We start from the raw sequence: 15496 nt of genomic DNA, 5'->3' as shown, positions 1-15496 counted from the left end.
GTTTTCTTTAAAAAGCAGTTAATAACTAATAATGGCAATATATCATCACAGTCGGGGGCATAAAAATAGCATGCTCTCCAGATGTATGAGCCAATAATTAGTGTTGCTAATAAAAAGAGACAGAATGGATTGGAACATAATTTAATTGTTCACATTTTCCCTTCTGCTATATAAATTAAATTTTCTGCTAACATATGCTCAATGATAGAATTTAGAGGTAGCCAGGTTTTATTGCAGTTGGCTCCATTATTACAAGAAAAGTAAGGCAAATTTCTGTTTAAATCCAAATGAAATGTCATGAGAAGAGTAACCATTGAGATATTGGTAACTAATACAGTTATCCCGGGATGCTACAGAAGGCGAAGGACACACAACCAATTATTACTCTAAGTGACTAGCAATGCTGAAAAGCCACTTTTTCTCAAAAGCAGAAAGTAGCAATAACCAGGAAGTATCAGTAATCACACAGAATCTTTGGCATTTTTGCATACAAAATGTAGAAAAATGAGCAATGAGTGCTTTGTGTAATATTTACTGGTCAAGGGGTTACATTTAAAACTTAGTGATGTCTAAATTATCTCAATAACATTCATTTTTGTAATACATCATGAAATTGTATTCTTACACATTTGAAATAACTATTTCTTTCCTTATTTTATAGTATTTTGTTTATCTTGAATGAGTCTTACTTGTACACACAGAAGTTCACAACTTATCAACCTATTTTTTTGGAGGAAATTACTACCCTTATGAGATAAATTTAAAATTCATACAAATTTGTACAATAATCAAAATATTTTTCTATTTTCCAAAGCATTGGACACCAAGAATTATCAATATTACAGAAATTGAGTCTAAGTTTTTTAGTTTTTACTAATGAACAACTTGCAGGATCTTAAAGTCCTGGTGTAACTTGGGAATTGCAGACATCTCATTGTTCCAAATCTAACTAATGATTTTTGTCTTTATACAGCCACTTGACTATGAGAACCGCAGACTATATACTCTGAAGGTGGAGGCAGAAAATACCCATGTGGATCCACGTTTTTATTATCTAGGGCCATTCAAAGATACTACAATTGTGAAAATCTCAATAGAAGATGTCGACGAGCCTCCTGTTTTCAGTCGATCCTCCTATCTGTTTGAGGTTCATGAGGATATTGAAGTGGGCACAATCATTGGTACTGTAATGGCAAGAGACCCAGATTCTACGTCCAGCCCCATCAGGTATTTCTGTCAGTATTTAAGATTATAAGAAACAGAGTTGAAAGGCATAGAGAGACCAAGAAATTCTCATCGCTTACAAGAGTTTCTCTGTAAATTCTATCTAATTATGGTGTTCACAGTGTGAGGGGATGTTTTCATTGAATGTCATGGGCAACACATATGCCAACTTTTTGATTTTCTATGTTTTGCCTTTTCCATTATGTTAATGGCTTATGTCATGTATTTGAGTCAGTAAAATGCTAACTATTTTGATCACTGATATAGAGCAAAGATACATACATATGTGAATATGTAGTATAGACAGGCTTACTCCATCTATAGCTTAAAGGAAAATTTTCTTCTAGTTTTGCTTCGTTATTGTGTGTTTTTGTTTTCTTTCTTACAGCTGCTTAAAAAATGTTTGAGTATTCCAGAAACCGCAGAATAATTTCTGTATGTTTTTTTTCGCTTTTCTTCCTATGCAATTTTTTTTTAAAAAAATTTCATTGGATATTTTATTTACATTTCAGATGTTATCCCCTTACCCCATTCCCCCAATTCTGCCCAGGAACCCCATATCTCATCCCTCCTCCTCCTCCTGCTTCTATGAGGATGTGCCCCAACTACCCCCCACTCATACCTCCCCACCCTCCAATTCCCCTACACTTGGCGTCCAGCCTTCATGGGACCAAGGATCTCCTCTCCCACCTAAGCCTGAAAAGGCCATCCCCAGATATATATATATATATATATATATATATATATATATATATATATATCCATGGGTCTCTCCCTATGGGCTCCCAGGCTGGTGGTTTTGACCCTGGGAGCTCTGGTTGGTTGGTATTGCTGTTCTCCTCATGGGATCGCAAACCCTTTCAGCTCCTTCAGTCTTATCTCTAACTCCTCTACTGGGAACCCCTTGATCAGTTCAATGGCTAGCTGTGAGCATCTACCTCAGAGTATGTCAGACTTTGGCAGACCTCTAAGGAGATAGCTATATCAGGCTCCTATCAGCATGCACTTTCTGACATCCACATCAGCATCTACCTTTGATGCCTCCACATGGGATGGATACCCAGGTGAAACAGTCTCCAGACGGCCCCTTCTTCAGTTTCTGTCCCACACTTTGTCTCCATATTTGCTCCCTTGAGTATTTTGTTACTCCTTCTAAGAAGGACCAAAGCACCCACACTTGGTTTTCCTTCTTCATGAGCTTTATATGGTCTGTGAGTTGAATCTTGGGTATTTCAAGCTTCTGAGCTAATATCTAATTATCAGTGAGTGAATATCATGTGTGTTCTTTTGTGATTGAGTTACCTCACTCAGGATGATATATTTTAGTTCCATCTATTTACCTAAGAATGTCTCGAATTCATTGTTTTTAATAGCTGAGTAGTACTTTATTGTGTAAATATATCACATTTTTTTTATCCATTCTTCTGGTGAAGGACATCTTGGTTCTTTCTAGCTTCTGGCTATTATAAATAAGGATGCTATGAACACAGTGGAGCATATGTCCTTGTTATATGTTGGAGCATCTTCTCGGTATATGCCCAGGAGTGGTTTAGCTGGGTCCTTAGGCAATACTATGTCTAGTTTTCTGAGGAACCGCCAGACTGATTTCCAGAGTGGTTTCACTATCTTGCAAGCCCACCAACAATGAAAGAGTGTTCCTCTTTCTCCACATCCTCGCCAGCATCTGTTATTACCTGAGTTTTTGATCTTAGCCATTCTGACTAGTGTGAGGTGGAATTTCAGGGTTGTATTGATTTGCATTTCCCTGATGACTAAGGATGCTGAACGTTTCTTTAGGTGCTTCTCGGCCATTCAAGTTTCCTCACTTGAGAATTCTTTGTTTAGCTCTATACTTACTGTGCAATTTTAAAGGCACATGATGTGGGATATATAAGAGTGAACTAGATTCACGGCTTTCATTAGTAGTTTTGCTGGTATATTAAAGTACCTGTGCTCACTGTTCAGCAAGAAAATGTTCATACCCTTTAATCTGTTAGCATGTTGTGAGTTTGAGATTTTATTCTTCTACCTAATTCACAGAAATCTGAATTTGCATCCATGTGACCCTGTCAAGTATGAATCCAAATGTTTGTTTTGTAATTTCTTAGTGAATTCATATGAATTATTCAGCTTTAAACTGTGAAGAACCTTCAGTTCATGTTTTGTGGGATTCTGAGTGTTCTCAAGTGAACAATTCTGTTTTCTCTGCCAGTCTTCAAGAGTAATTGTTCCAGGCAGAAAGTAATATATTTCTGTGTGTGATTTATTCATATAGTTTATGCAAATACATTGTCTTATGTTCATGCATTCCACCACAAGTAATATACAGGCAGAAAAAGATAAGTGTACATGATGTTCACACTGTGTTCCCATCTGCCAGCTAACTTTTGCCATAAATGTTTGTTTTTCTAGATGCTTTGTCAAAACTGCTGATCTATGGATATTCTTTTCCTTTAAATTTTCTTAAAATTACTGGTAGAGATACTTAATTTTCCCCACTAAATACTTATTATTTTCTGCCAGAGATAGAATTAGTATAGGCCATGCTCTTATTTCCAGCTTTCAAAACAGATTTTAAAATATGATTTGTTGGTTTTGCCTCTTGGTTTTCAGTCTCATATAGCTCATAGTGATCACCACTGAACAGTGTGTGGGTGTGTGGACCTTAAAGTTCTGATCTTTCTGATTTTACTGTTCTAATTCTAGGTTGTCTGGCCAATGCTTTTAGACTAAGGCTATGCAGTTTTGAAGTCAAACCCAGAACTTTATGTATGCGATGCAAGAATTCGGTCCAAATATGCTATGTTCTAGAAGCATAGATACTGTTTTTGAGGGTTAAATTTCAACCAAGTATTATTGTTATAATAATAACAATAAACAGGATGTCTCTCAACAAAAAATTGGTTTGTGTCTTCCTATAGACTCATCATTATTATAATGATAAATGTAAATAATAAATAAAGTAAAATGTTAAATGACAAATAATAAGGTAAATAATAAATAAACTAAATAAATAAATAATAAATAAAGAAATAATAAATAAAGTAAAATATTAAATAACAATGTTTATCTAAGTACTAGAGAAAAAGTATATTTGCAGCTGCCAGCTATAATGATCTACATGAAAACAAATTTATAATTGTAGTATTTTTTGACTTTGTTCTATCTTAGGTATAGAAAAAGCAAACAAATAATCTTAGATGTTACGATTTAGACAGAAGCTAGAGATATGTATCTTAAATAAATGAAAATATGTCTGTCTAAATATGCAATATATATATGCAATATATATATATCTGTCTAAATAATATATATATATATATATATATATATATATATATAATGAATTCATCTTCAAATATTTGGAAAATTTTCTGCCTTTACTGAATAAGTATAAATCACATATCCCCATATATTTACATTATTGTAGGAGGTGTAAGACATCTGTATGTGGTATAATGGATAGAAATAGACAATAGTTAAAAAAGATAGTCTGCTTTGCCCAAGAAAGTAAAGACTTTTCTTTATGTGTCACCATCTATCTAGGTTAGATTAGGAGTTATAAGACATCTAGAAGTAATGAAGTACTTACAGGATATTTTTATGGTTGTGTGAATGTTATATTATCTTATACTTGGGCATTAGCATCTGAGAAACTTGGTGTCTACAGAACCAGTCTCCAGTTATATCAAGGGCGTATTAGATACTCAGAAACAATATAGTTATGTGTGTCATATTTGTTGGATGGTTTACATTGTACATGGTATGAATGTTGTCAGTTATTGTGAATTGTTTATGCACAAATCAAAAATGTTGTTTAAGCATATCCTGGAAATAATTTGAAGAAACAAAGTGAAAATTGCAACATAATTTGCCAATAAACAGACAGAAATAAAATTATGCTATGAGCGTATTTGAGTAGACAGATATAGGATGATGAGATGGCTTAACAAAGAGGCTCTCTTCCTGCCAGAATCATGACTAGAGTTCAAGTCTCAGGGTTCCAGTGACAGGACGAAAGAAACCCAAGTGCTGTGGGTTGTGCTTTCATCTCCAATTATGGACTGTGGCATGTATTTGCACACACACACACACACACACATACACACACATACACACACACACACACACACACACACACACACAATTGAACTTTAATGCAGATTTCTTATGTCTGCTTTCAAAATACTGCCTAAGTCTCCACACTATTCTACTACTTTTTAAATTGAGGTACAATAAGAAAAAAAAAAAGCAAACATAAATTGAATTGAGATTAGCCAGTGAAATTTGCACTACTCTTATTGTGTTTTAAGTATTAATCAACACATTTCAAGTTCAGGTAATACTTTTTCACAAGTAATGACTGCCGTTTTCCAACATACCATGTAATTTAGTATATTATTTTATTTTGATAAGTATTTGCAGATTGCTCTTCAAATGTATTTTTTTACTGAGAGAAATTTGCACACGAGTGTCAAGTAGAATTCAGTGAGTGTCAGCTAGAATCTCCTGCTGATTGAAGTAACACTGGCAGTAGATTTGATATTTTCTTGCCTTACTTCCTGTTTCAAATTGGTAATGAAACAATTTAGAAGACAATGTCAAAAATAGAGAGGATTAAGACAAAAAGGTTTAAATTATAACGTTGCAAACTACTTCGACTACCATGGACAGTCATGGAAGACTGTGGGAAGGAGTTATCTTTTTATTTGGAAAATACGTCAGGTGTGGTGATATAATGATTTGCTTTATTTGATTATGGCATAAAGATACTACTGTTTACACTGATTATACGACCCTCATGTCTTATGCAGGTATTATGCTTTCAAATGACATGTATCATGATGCCTGATATCAGTTTTCAAAAAAAAAAAAAAGTTCCTTTTCTTTATTTATGAAGATTTTACTCTTTACAGTTGCAACAGAATTTCTTAAACTGAACTGTTCCAATTTTAAAAGGCCTTATCTCATTTATTTTATAATCATACATGTGATTAAAGAACCTGAAGCTAGATTGAAATCTCAAATCACCAGTTGACAATGTATTGCACTGATGAAAGCAGTGCTGCCTTTAATATTCTTATTAATTAGGAGACTGAGTTTCTAGCATTGACCGTTTATGGTGGGCAATTGTAGTATTTCAACATCATAAGACTTGGTTACTGAGTACAATCACTTGACAATGAAGCTACATGCGACACTACTTTGTGTCTCAAAATACATTCAAACTAGTTGATTTTATATGGCAACAGGCAACAGTTTAAATAATGGACATTTACAGAACCTGTGTATCTATGCAAAATAAAGTACCAGGCCATGACTGGAGTAATTAGTGGCCATCTGTTTCAATTGCTGAAACAGACTATATTCTACATCAGCTCTGTGGCTTGCTATAATTTTGAGTAGATTATATAACTTTGTATTTTACCATTTGTTTTTGCAAATGATCAATATTATTCCATGTGTTTTCTTTGCTACCTATTTTCAGATTTACTTTGGATCGCCATACTGACCTCGACAGGATCTTCAACATTCATTCTGGAAATGGATCACTTTATACATCAAAGCCACTTGATCGTGAACTATCTCAGTGGCACAATCTTACTGTTATAGCTGCCGAGATCAGTAAGGGAATATAGTTAATGAATATTTTAATTTGTTAAATAATTTTATTCCTGCATTTTAATATATTTGTATGTATATTTTATGTTGAAATAATGATCTCTATACATATTAAATTTCAATGTGCTTTTTAAAATGACTTTTTAAAATGTCAGTTTTTTCATCATTTCCTTTATTTTTAAACTGAGGTACATAGCTAAACATATTGCAGCTATAGCAAAACATTATCTGTGCTCTCTCGGGTATTTCGACATACCTTGAGTATTGAATTGCCTAAATCTCTTTTTTGTCTCTCATGCAGATTTGTTTTGTTGTTTTGTTTTATAAAGTTAGGTGTTGTAACAACATTCAGGACAAATCAATTTATTACATTATTCTGACTTTTTTTCAAGTTGCTTTTATTATAGTTTTGTAGCTTATTTCTCTTATCTTGGAAATTTGAAAGTTTGCTGTATTTGTAATATTTTCTTCTAATTTTTAGCATCATATCACTTGTTCTACAGAAATTTATTCATGTTTTTAATAATATCATTTACCAAATTCTTTCTATTTTGGGTATAGGATTTCTATAAATATCTTGTAACTCTAGTCTAATGGTCAGCAATTTTCTTTATTTATCCTTCTTCTGGAAGGTCTTCTCTTTTGATAGTGAAGGAAACTTTGCTAAGTATGGCAAGCCTTATCTTGATCTTGATTGGCAGTTGTTTTCTATCAGAATGAGAACACATTACCTTCCAAGTTTTCTTGGCATTTAGATTTTTTCTGAGCTATCTTCTATTCATTTACTGTATTTGCTTTTAAATTTACTTAACATTGCTCTCTGTTGTAGACTGTAATATTCTTTCTTTGTTATGAACTTTTGACAATTTAACTATGTCATGGTGAAGTACATTTATAATCATATAAATTAGATCTAAATTTAGACTCTAAATGCTTCTTGAACATGGGTAGCCATGATCTTTCTTCAGATTTGGGGAGTTTTCTGATCTTGTTTTACTAAAGAGGTTTTCAACACCCTCAAATTCTAGCCCTTCTTCCTCAGGTATACCAGTAAGTGAAATGCTTATTTAACAGTATCTCACAGTTCCTACATTTTCTCTTCGTGCTTTCTTGGTTGTTTATTCTTTCTGTCCCACACTAACAATTCAAAATATGTTTTGTTTCTTCAACTCTGCTATCTTTTATCTGCACAATCTAATCTCTTCCTAAAGCTGTCAACTAATTTTTCTCTCTGACCTTTACAGTGTCTTATTTTGTTTGAAGTCCATCCAGCTCCCATTAAGATGTGTTGCCTGCCTTAATTCATGTAATTATTCATAGGGGTTATTCAAATTTTTTGTATTTCTATATTGAGAATGTTCATATCTTGAGATTAGCATCATTTTATGCTGCTAAATGATGACCTTCTTAATGATTTCCTCTAATAATGAACCTTGTGGTGGGGGATGTCATTCTTGGATTTAATTCACAGCACTTAGGGGAAGCTTAAGTCTGGGTAGAGCAAAAAGCTTGTGCAAAGATGATGAGATATGAAAAAGTTGGAAACTTTATTTCTCTGTCAAGCAAAACCCAGTGCTGGCCATTTCTCATTCATGTCATAAAAGCCAAAGCTTATCTTCTAACTTGTTGTTTTTTCCTCATGACATCTGATACAGCAGAGCTAAAATTAGAAAGTAACAAGTTGCAAGCTCACATGACCAAAGCAGGGCAGGAAGGAGGCCTAGATTGCTTTCAAGATCTTTAAAATAGAATTTCTATTACTAATATTTTTATTAACCTCATCTTATTGAAGAGCTGGGTCTGTGGAGATTTTTGTAATTTTACAGTCACATTGCCAGAAGCAGTAAACTGGGAATCAAATTGATTATTTGATTTCTAGATCTAACACTTAATTCTGTGCTTGCTTTGAAGAAAAAAAAAAATCAATAGTTCACCCAATTAGAAAATGGCAAGTTAAAGTCTGAGATGAATACGTTTTTAAAATTGCAGCAGATATCGTTCCCAAGGAGAGAAATGTATCATTGTTTGTGGAGGCCTGAGTCATTGTTTAGTAGACTGTTGAAAATCATTATGGAACCAGATGTGACATCAAATGCCCAATGCTCAGAAGGCCAGAAGACTAAATCAGAGTGATTTTGGGGAAGCCCTGCCTCAGAATACAAGAATATTATCAAACACTAAAGAATTAACAAAAGAAAAAATCATTAAGAAATTTGAGATGGTGGCAACAGAGCCTTAAATTAAATATACAGTCTGTTACAAAATAAAGGAACTAAAAAAAAGAGCCACATAGCCATGCTTCTGTAAACCTTCTCCCAGTATCCAATCCCTTGCTGGATCAATGGTAACGCAAAGCAGCTCTACATACTTTTAACAGGAAGCTTCAACTTTCAACTGAGCCATGCTGAGAAACCATCTAAAAATTTCATACATAGAATACTGAGTCAACACAACCAACAAATCAGAGATATTGGAGGCAATTATTACAAACTCAAGCCAGGTCTGAGTCACCCAGACTCTCAGGATTGTGTGAGCAGTCTAGTCAGATAACTTTTGAAAGTGTCTAACTAAAATAACGAATTAAGCTTCATCATCCATGTTGGGATCTGAAATAGAGAGTCACACATGCCTTCTCCAAAGACCATGCTTTGTTTAGAGCGTTATAAATGGCAGTGTCATTTGAGTCCATCAGTTTTACAGCATTTTTCCCCATAAGGAAAACTTCTATTTCTCTGTCTTCACCCAGATCTAATGAGATCCAATTTGGAGCTTCTGGAATCTGATTGTTTGTGCTGTCTGCTCAACTCAAGATCTTTATTCAAGTTCAGTGAGCTTGGAATTGCATTTTCTATTTCAGATACTTTGAGAAATTTAACTTCTAAAGCTAGTTGAAGTAATTATGATTCTGTAAAAAGTGAAGCCAATTACTTCTTAAGTGCTAAGCTTATTCTTGCCCTTAAGTGAAATCAATCTGTGGAATAAGCACTGGAAATGCCCACCTGCCAACCACATGTAGCCAGGGTCCCATTATACTGTTCTGGGCATTGAATGCCATGAGGGTGGAAGGAAAAAAAAAAACACACATGCAGAGGATTGGAGGATTGTTTCACTAGACTTTAAACACTGGTTTGATGGTAAATACACTCCACACCAAGCCTTGAGCAGAACAGTGGTGTGTGTAAATGAACCTTTTACAGAAGTGTTTCCAGGTCCTGCCACTAACAGCTTAATTCTACATGGCACAGCAAAAACCACAGCATGTGACAAACACGGTCTGCCTCGGGTAATTATTCAGTGCATTACTCCATGGCATGATTCTCTTCCTTCTCTTTAGAAAAAAAAATATTCTAAAATGCCAGGTGGAAAGTTAAAAACTCTAAAATTAAGGTCACCACCAGTGACGTCATAATAAACTTGGGGTTTTTAGAACACACAGGAAGCCAAAGTTCCAATAATTACATCTAAAATCTAACTATTATTGCACATGATAATGTAAGTGTATATTTATATATATATATAATTTATATTGAGAATGCAAATATATACATATATATATATACAATTTATATTTATATTGAGAAAAAATCGTTCAACACAAATATAATTATATAGAAATATAATTTTTCTAGAAAAATTATATTTGTTGAAAGTCCCGAGAATTAAGAGAATGATTCAAATTTGTTGTTTTTTTGGATGACTAGAAAAGCTTATGCATGCATAGGAATGGCCTTACTTGAGGACATACATCCTGCAAGCCTTTATTGCTCATGCTTCCTTGTTATAGTACATTTTCCCTGAAGGATTCTGAGAGAGATTCAGGTGGTAAATATAAGCCAGCTGCTATTCAATATGATTCTTCCTTGGAATGCTTTATATTTTTATTTATACAGAAGCTGTAGCATCTGCCAGCAAAAAAGATTAGCGTAAGCACTGTTTTCTGAATAGATGACTCCAGGCCTTATGCTTTATATAAAGCACATTCATCCCTGTGGATTTAGCTTTGGATTCAAAGAACCTTGAGTTATTTAGAAAGAAGCTGAAGTCTTCCTATTGTGTTTGAGAAGGGTCTCAGAAAGCAATTTCTTACCTATGAAACTTTTTTTTGTCTCTTTCAGTGCCATTAGCATAATTAGAAAGTAGCGTCGCTTCTAACATGAGTTAATAAAAATAAATATTTTGCATACGTCTAACTGCATCGATAGGTTAAACAGCATATTGTAGAAGCATACCCTTCTACTCTTCTCTATAGAAACATCAGGAAATGAGGGTCCACTCCTATATGCATATACCTCTAAGTATTAGCAAACAAGCTAACAGAAAGGGCAGTAGTAACACTGAAGAACAGCATTTTTTTCTGTTTTTGTTTGTTTGTTCAATTATCTTCTTTTCTTTTTCTACTTCTTTTCAACATACTCATCAGATCCATGTAAATGGAGGGAAACTGTTAGCCTCATTTATACCTTTTTGTTGTATGTCTATTTTGTTGTGATGAAAATTATCCTAAACTCCTATGTAGTTGAAGGAAATGAAAAAGATATGTTTTTGACTCTAAAGGTGATGTTAGTGGTAATATTTAAACTATTCTGAGGTCCAATCTCAAAACTGATGCTTTGTTAAAAGATTCTCATCAAAACTAACTCCTATGAGACCAGAAGTTCTACTTTGGTATGTATTTTTTAAACTGTGGAAGAGGAAAGCTGGAGTATACTGATCAAAGTCAAAAATACATGAATAGTAAACTTGAGAGTCAACAAAGCTCACCCTAAATCTGCAGCCAAAACCCTCAACTATACAGTGCCCTATTGTGTATTGTGTGCGGTTAGATTTTTGAAAAGTCATAAAGTAAATTCTGCTGGTTGAATATATAAGAGTTAAGAAGATTCAGGTAAGACTGAAAAGGAGGTGGAATTTCAATTAATAGTTTTTTCATGGCAAGAAGGGAAAGTAATTATATTTCACATTATTCACAATGCTGTGTACCTTCCTTTATAGTTTTTACCCTTATAAATCCAGCGGATCGGCATCCAGCTTTTACCTGAATAGAATCATTAATTTAATAAAAGCAGAGTGTTTCAAAGGGTAGTAAAATCTTTCAAATATTAATATAGTCTGCATTTGCATTGGATAATATTTTTTTTACATTTGTCTTTTTAAAAGACAAAGAAAATATTAAAAAATCAATAAGACAAATATTAGTTATATTCATAATTTATTTTGCTCAGATATTTAAGAATAGTGCTAAACCTTTTATTTTTCGTTTGTCTCATCTTGTCTTTATTTTTTTGTTTTATTATACATAAAAACTTGAATTTCATACATTAATATGCAGTATATATAACATATTATTTTAAACGGTTTGTTAAAACACTTCTATTTATCTTTATTATGTACTTTCAAAATCCTTGCTTACTGAAATACACATTAGTTTATTATTCTCTGTAGTAGCCCTTGTGTGCAATAGCACTTCAGACTGTACATTTCTCTTAGGACATATTAATCAATCCTGCTTATCCTTCCTCATCCTCCCTCCTCCAAAGTCTCTGAAAACCACCATATTTTGGTCAGTTACTGTGACACCAGCATTTTCACTCCACATGTTCTTTCAGTCATGTGGTACCTGTCTCTATACTTGCCTGATTTACAATGATTTCCACATGTATCCACATTGTCTTCTAATGTCTAATTCCATTTTGTTTATAACTGTATATCATTCTGTTGTATTTGTGTGCCTTGTTTTCCCTTGTCTAATCCTAATTTGATGGACACAACATTTTTTGGACTTTTGTGAATAGCAAGCAGTACTGCCTAGAATACATAAGACACAGCTTATGCCGTTATGAAAAATACAAGGATAGACCTAAGGCTAAGATAAATAGACATTTTAAAATTTTATTCATCAGTCAAAATCATAAATGCAATTCATACTTCCTTAGGACAAATTTGATGGTCTTAATTTCACCTTTTAAAAAATAATGCAAATTGATCAATACTCTATTGTTTTGGAGCTGGTTTGTTTAGAATGAATTGATATGGCTCAGTAGAAAAAAAAGTCATTTAGTGCCAAGCCTGATGACCTTAGTTCAATATCTGGGTTCCACGTGATGGAAAACAACTGGCTACCACAGGTTATCTTCTGTGCAACACACACCTTGTAGGATGCTTGTGCTCACACATATAGACATTCATGCACACAAAATAATGTGTAAAAATAAAATAAAATACACAAAAATAAAGTCAGGTTTAAGATATGTTAATATAATATTTACACAATGGTATTTCACTCTAATTTTTCTAATCAGTTCATTAACAGTCATGTAGTCCCATTTCTAAATGGAAATTTTAAAGTAGCTATTAGAATTTATTTTTATTATAGAATTAAATGAAGTGGTGGGTTCTAGGAGTTGGTGACCTTGGCCATGTATCTAATTTGTTTCAAAGTGTTCCTTCTTCTAAAATGTGGTTAAAAAAAAAAAAAAAAGTAAGTGGCATTGCCATGCTTAGCAAAGATTTAATAAATCATTATTTAATCCCAGCTCATAATTGGGTAGTAGAGACACACGTATAATATGAACACAATTACACTGTATTGTACTTTTAAAGGAAAATTTTAAAATAATAATAGTACTCTTGTGCTCAATGAAAAGGGAATTTGTGACTATTTATTAGACTGAGTAGTAATTTTCTTTATTGCATTTGTTCATTATGTAAAAGAATAGACGTGATGCGTATTTGTAGGTGAGCACTTAGTGTCCGTAAGATGCCTATATAAATTGAATCCAGCACACAAATGTATTTTTCTAAACATTTTTATTTCCTCTTTCCAGATAATCCTAAAGAGACAACACGTGTGTCTGTTTTTGTGAGGATTTTGGATGTTAATGACAATGCTCCACAATTTGCTGTGTTTTATGACACATTTGTGTGTGAAAATGCCAGACCAGGACAGGTGAGCAACTATACAACTCCAGGATTGTTTTAGCTTTTTAGCTGTGTGTAAATATATATATATATATATATATATATATATATATATATATATATATATATATATGTCAAAATCTTGAAAAGAATGAACCAAACAGAGTTAGAAATACTTACATATATTCTCATTAGAAGTTTAGAACGTGGTTGGTGTTTATAAAATTGAAAGCGTTTTAATAGTCACGTTATCTAATTCCTTTGCCAAGTTATTATGCAATAAAATAATGAGATCTTAGTCTCTAATTGTAAAATAATAATAAATAATAATAATAAGCATATATTGTCTTTCTCATAAAAGTTGAGGTGTGGGTAATAGCTTCAAATTTTAAAACATTGAGAATTAAGAGCAAACACAGGAATCTGCTCTGTGCCACTGACCCAATATTAATAACTAGTTAGTAAAACAGAAGTTCAGGTGTTAGTACTGTTTTTAATGTCAGAACCAGGACCTTGATTGCTCCAGCCCCTGGTCTCTGGCACTCGTTTTGAGAGCAACAAGTAAGAATGAAAGGCAGAAGAAAAATATTTGTTTAGTGTGGCCTGGTTGAAATAAAGAACTAATGACAAGGGCCAGCAATGCTCAACTGGTTCACCTTTGGAGTCCTAACATGTGATTTTGGTTAAACAAAAGTTAGGGAAATATGGATAACCAAGCAGTTTGGTCAAGAGTGGCCCTACCTGCCATTGGCATGACCTTGTGTCAGTTTCAATTTCTTATCTAAGGTGGTCTGTGAGATTGTCCTACCTGTGTGAACTATTTTTGTAGTGACAAGTTTCACCTGTGGTTAGCACGGGAGAAGACATTTTCTTCTCCAACATGAGATTCCTGGGAAATTTCCAAATTAGTCTATTGTTTCAATAGTCTAACAGCCCAAGGGTGGAGTACAAATAACTCCTCAGAATATCTTCATTGCTGAAGGCTGGTGACAGTGAGACTCAGGGAAAGACAGAGACAAGTACACAGGATCATTGAAACACTCAATCTGTATTGGGTTATATGAGAAAGTTGTGAAGCAATGCAGCCATGTTCAGTTACTGTTAAGGATTGCCTCTGTTTTTCCTCAGTGTGGCAATACATAAAATACTTAATAACTTCATTTTAGTCCTTTGCAGCATTCTTCCTACATCAGCATTGTTTGGAATTATTTTAATCATTTCCTCAGTGGACGGACTCATTTTGTTGTTTGAAAAGCTCTGGCATATATGGCTGAAAGAAATGCTCTTAATTGGCTTGAGTGCTATCTTCACAGAAGGAAGCTGCATATTATAAATAATAATTGGGAATCAAAAGCATTTTATTAGGGATAGAGAAGCTATTGAGAAACTGTGTCGTATTTTGACATCATTTAGTGCTTTTATAAACATCAATGTCATCGCTATATTTTTATGCAAATTGCCTTGTAGAATAACTCAAGTTGTTCTAGTGAATATTGTAATGGGAATTCAATAGCTTGTCTATTGTTTGAAAGAATAAAATTACTGCAATTGCTTTTTTTTTTTAACCTGAACTGTTATGGAAATGTTTATTTTTGAATATTTAAATAACTTGGTTGCTTCAAACTTTCTTCTTAATGAAGCAATGTCTACCTTAAAAGTACTATTTCAAATAGTTCTTGGCCAAGCAGGCTCAGCATGATTTAAGTTAAAATCTTTGTTGTAAGTGATGAAT

General features: G+C 33.4%; 1 protein-coding gene across 2 annotated transcripts in view; it reads left to right on the top strand.

Annotated features, from left to right (window-relative positions):
* The window catches only part of LOC117723847 (cadherin-10), a 200409-nt gene that overhangs the window by 171651 nt on the left and 13262 nt on the right, over positions 1–15496 (top strand). For both annotated transcript variants that reach the window (XM_076916406.1, XM_034523410.2), the window contains exons 7-9: positions 974–1227; positions 6713–6849; positions 13671–13792. In XM_076916406.1, the coding sequence (XP_076772521.1) occupies positions 974–1227; positions 6713–6849; positions 13671–13792 (513 nt within the window). The remainder of the gene's footprint in view (positions 1–973; positions 1228–6712; positions 6850–13670; positions 13793–15496) is intronic.

This window comes from Arvicanthis niloticus, chromosome 19 (assembly GCF_011762505.2).
Source record: "Arvicanthis niloticus isolate mArvNil1 chromosome 19, mArvNil1.pat.X, whole genome shotgun sequence".
NCBI classification, from domain to species: domain Eukaryota; kingdom Metazoa; phylum Chordata; class Mammalia; order Rodentia; family Muridae; genus Arvicanthis; species Arvicanthis niloticus.
Note: the sequence above shows the minus strand (reverse complement) of the source record. Positions and strands in the feature narration are given on the sequence as shown.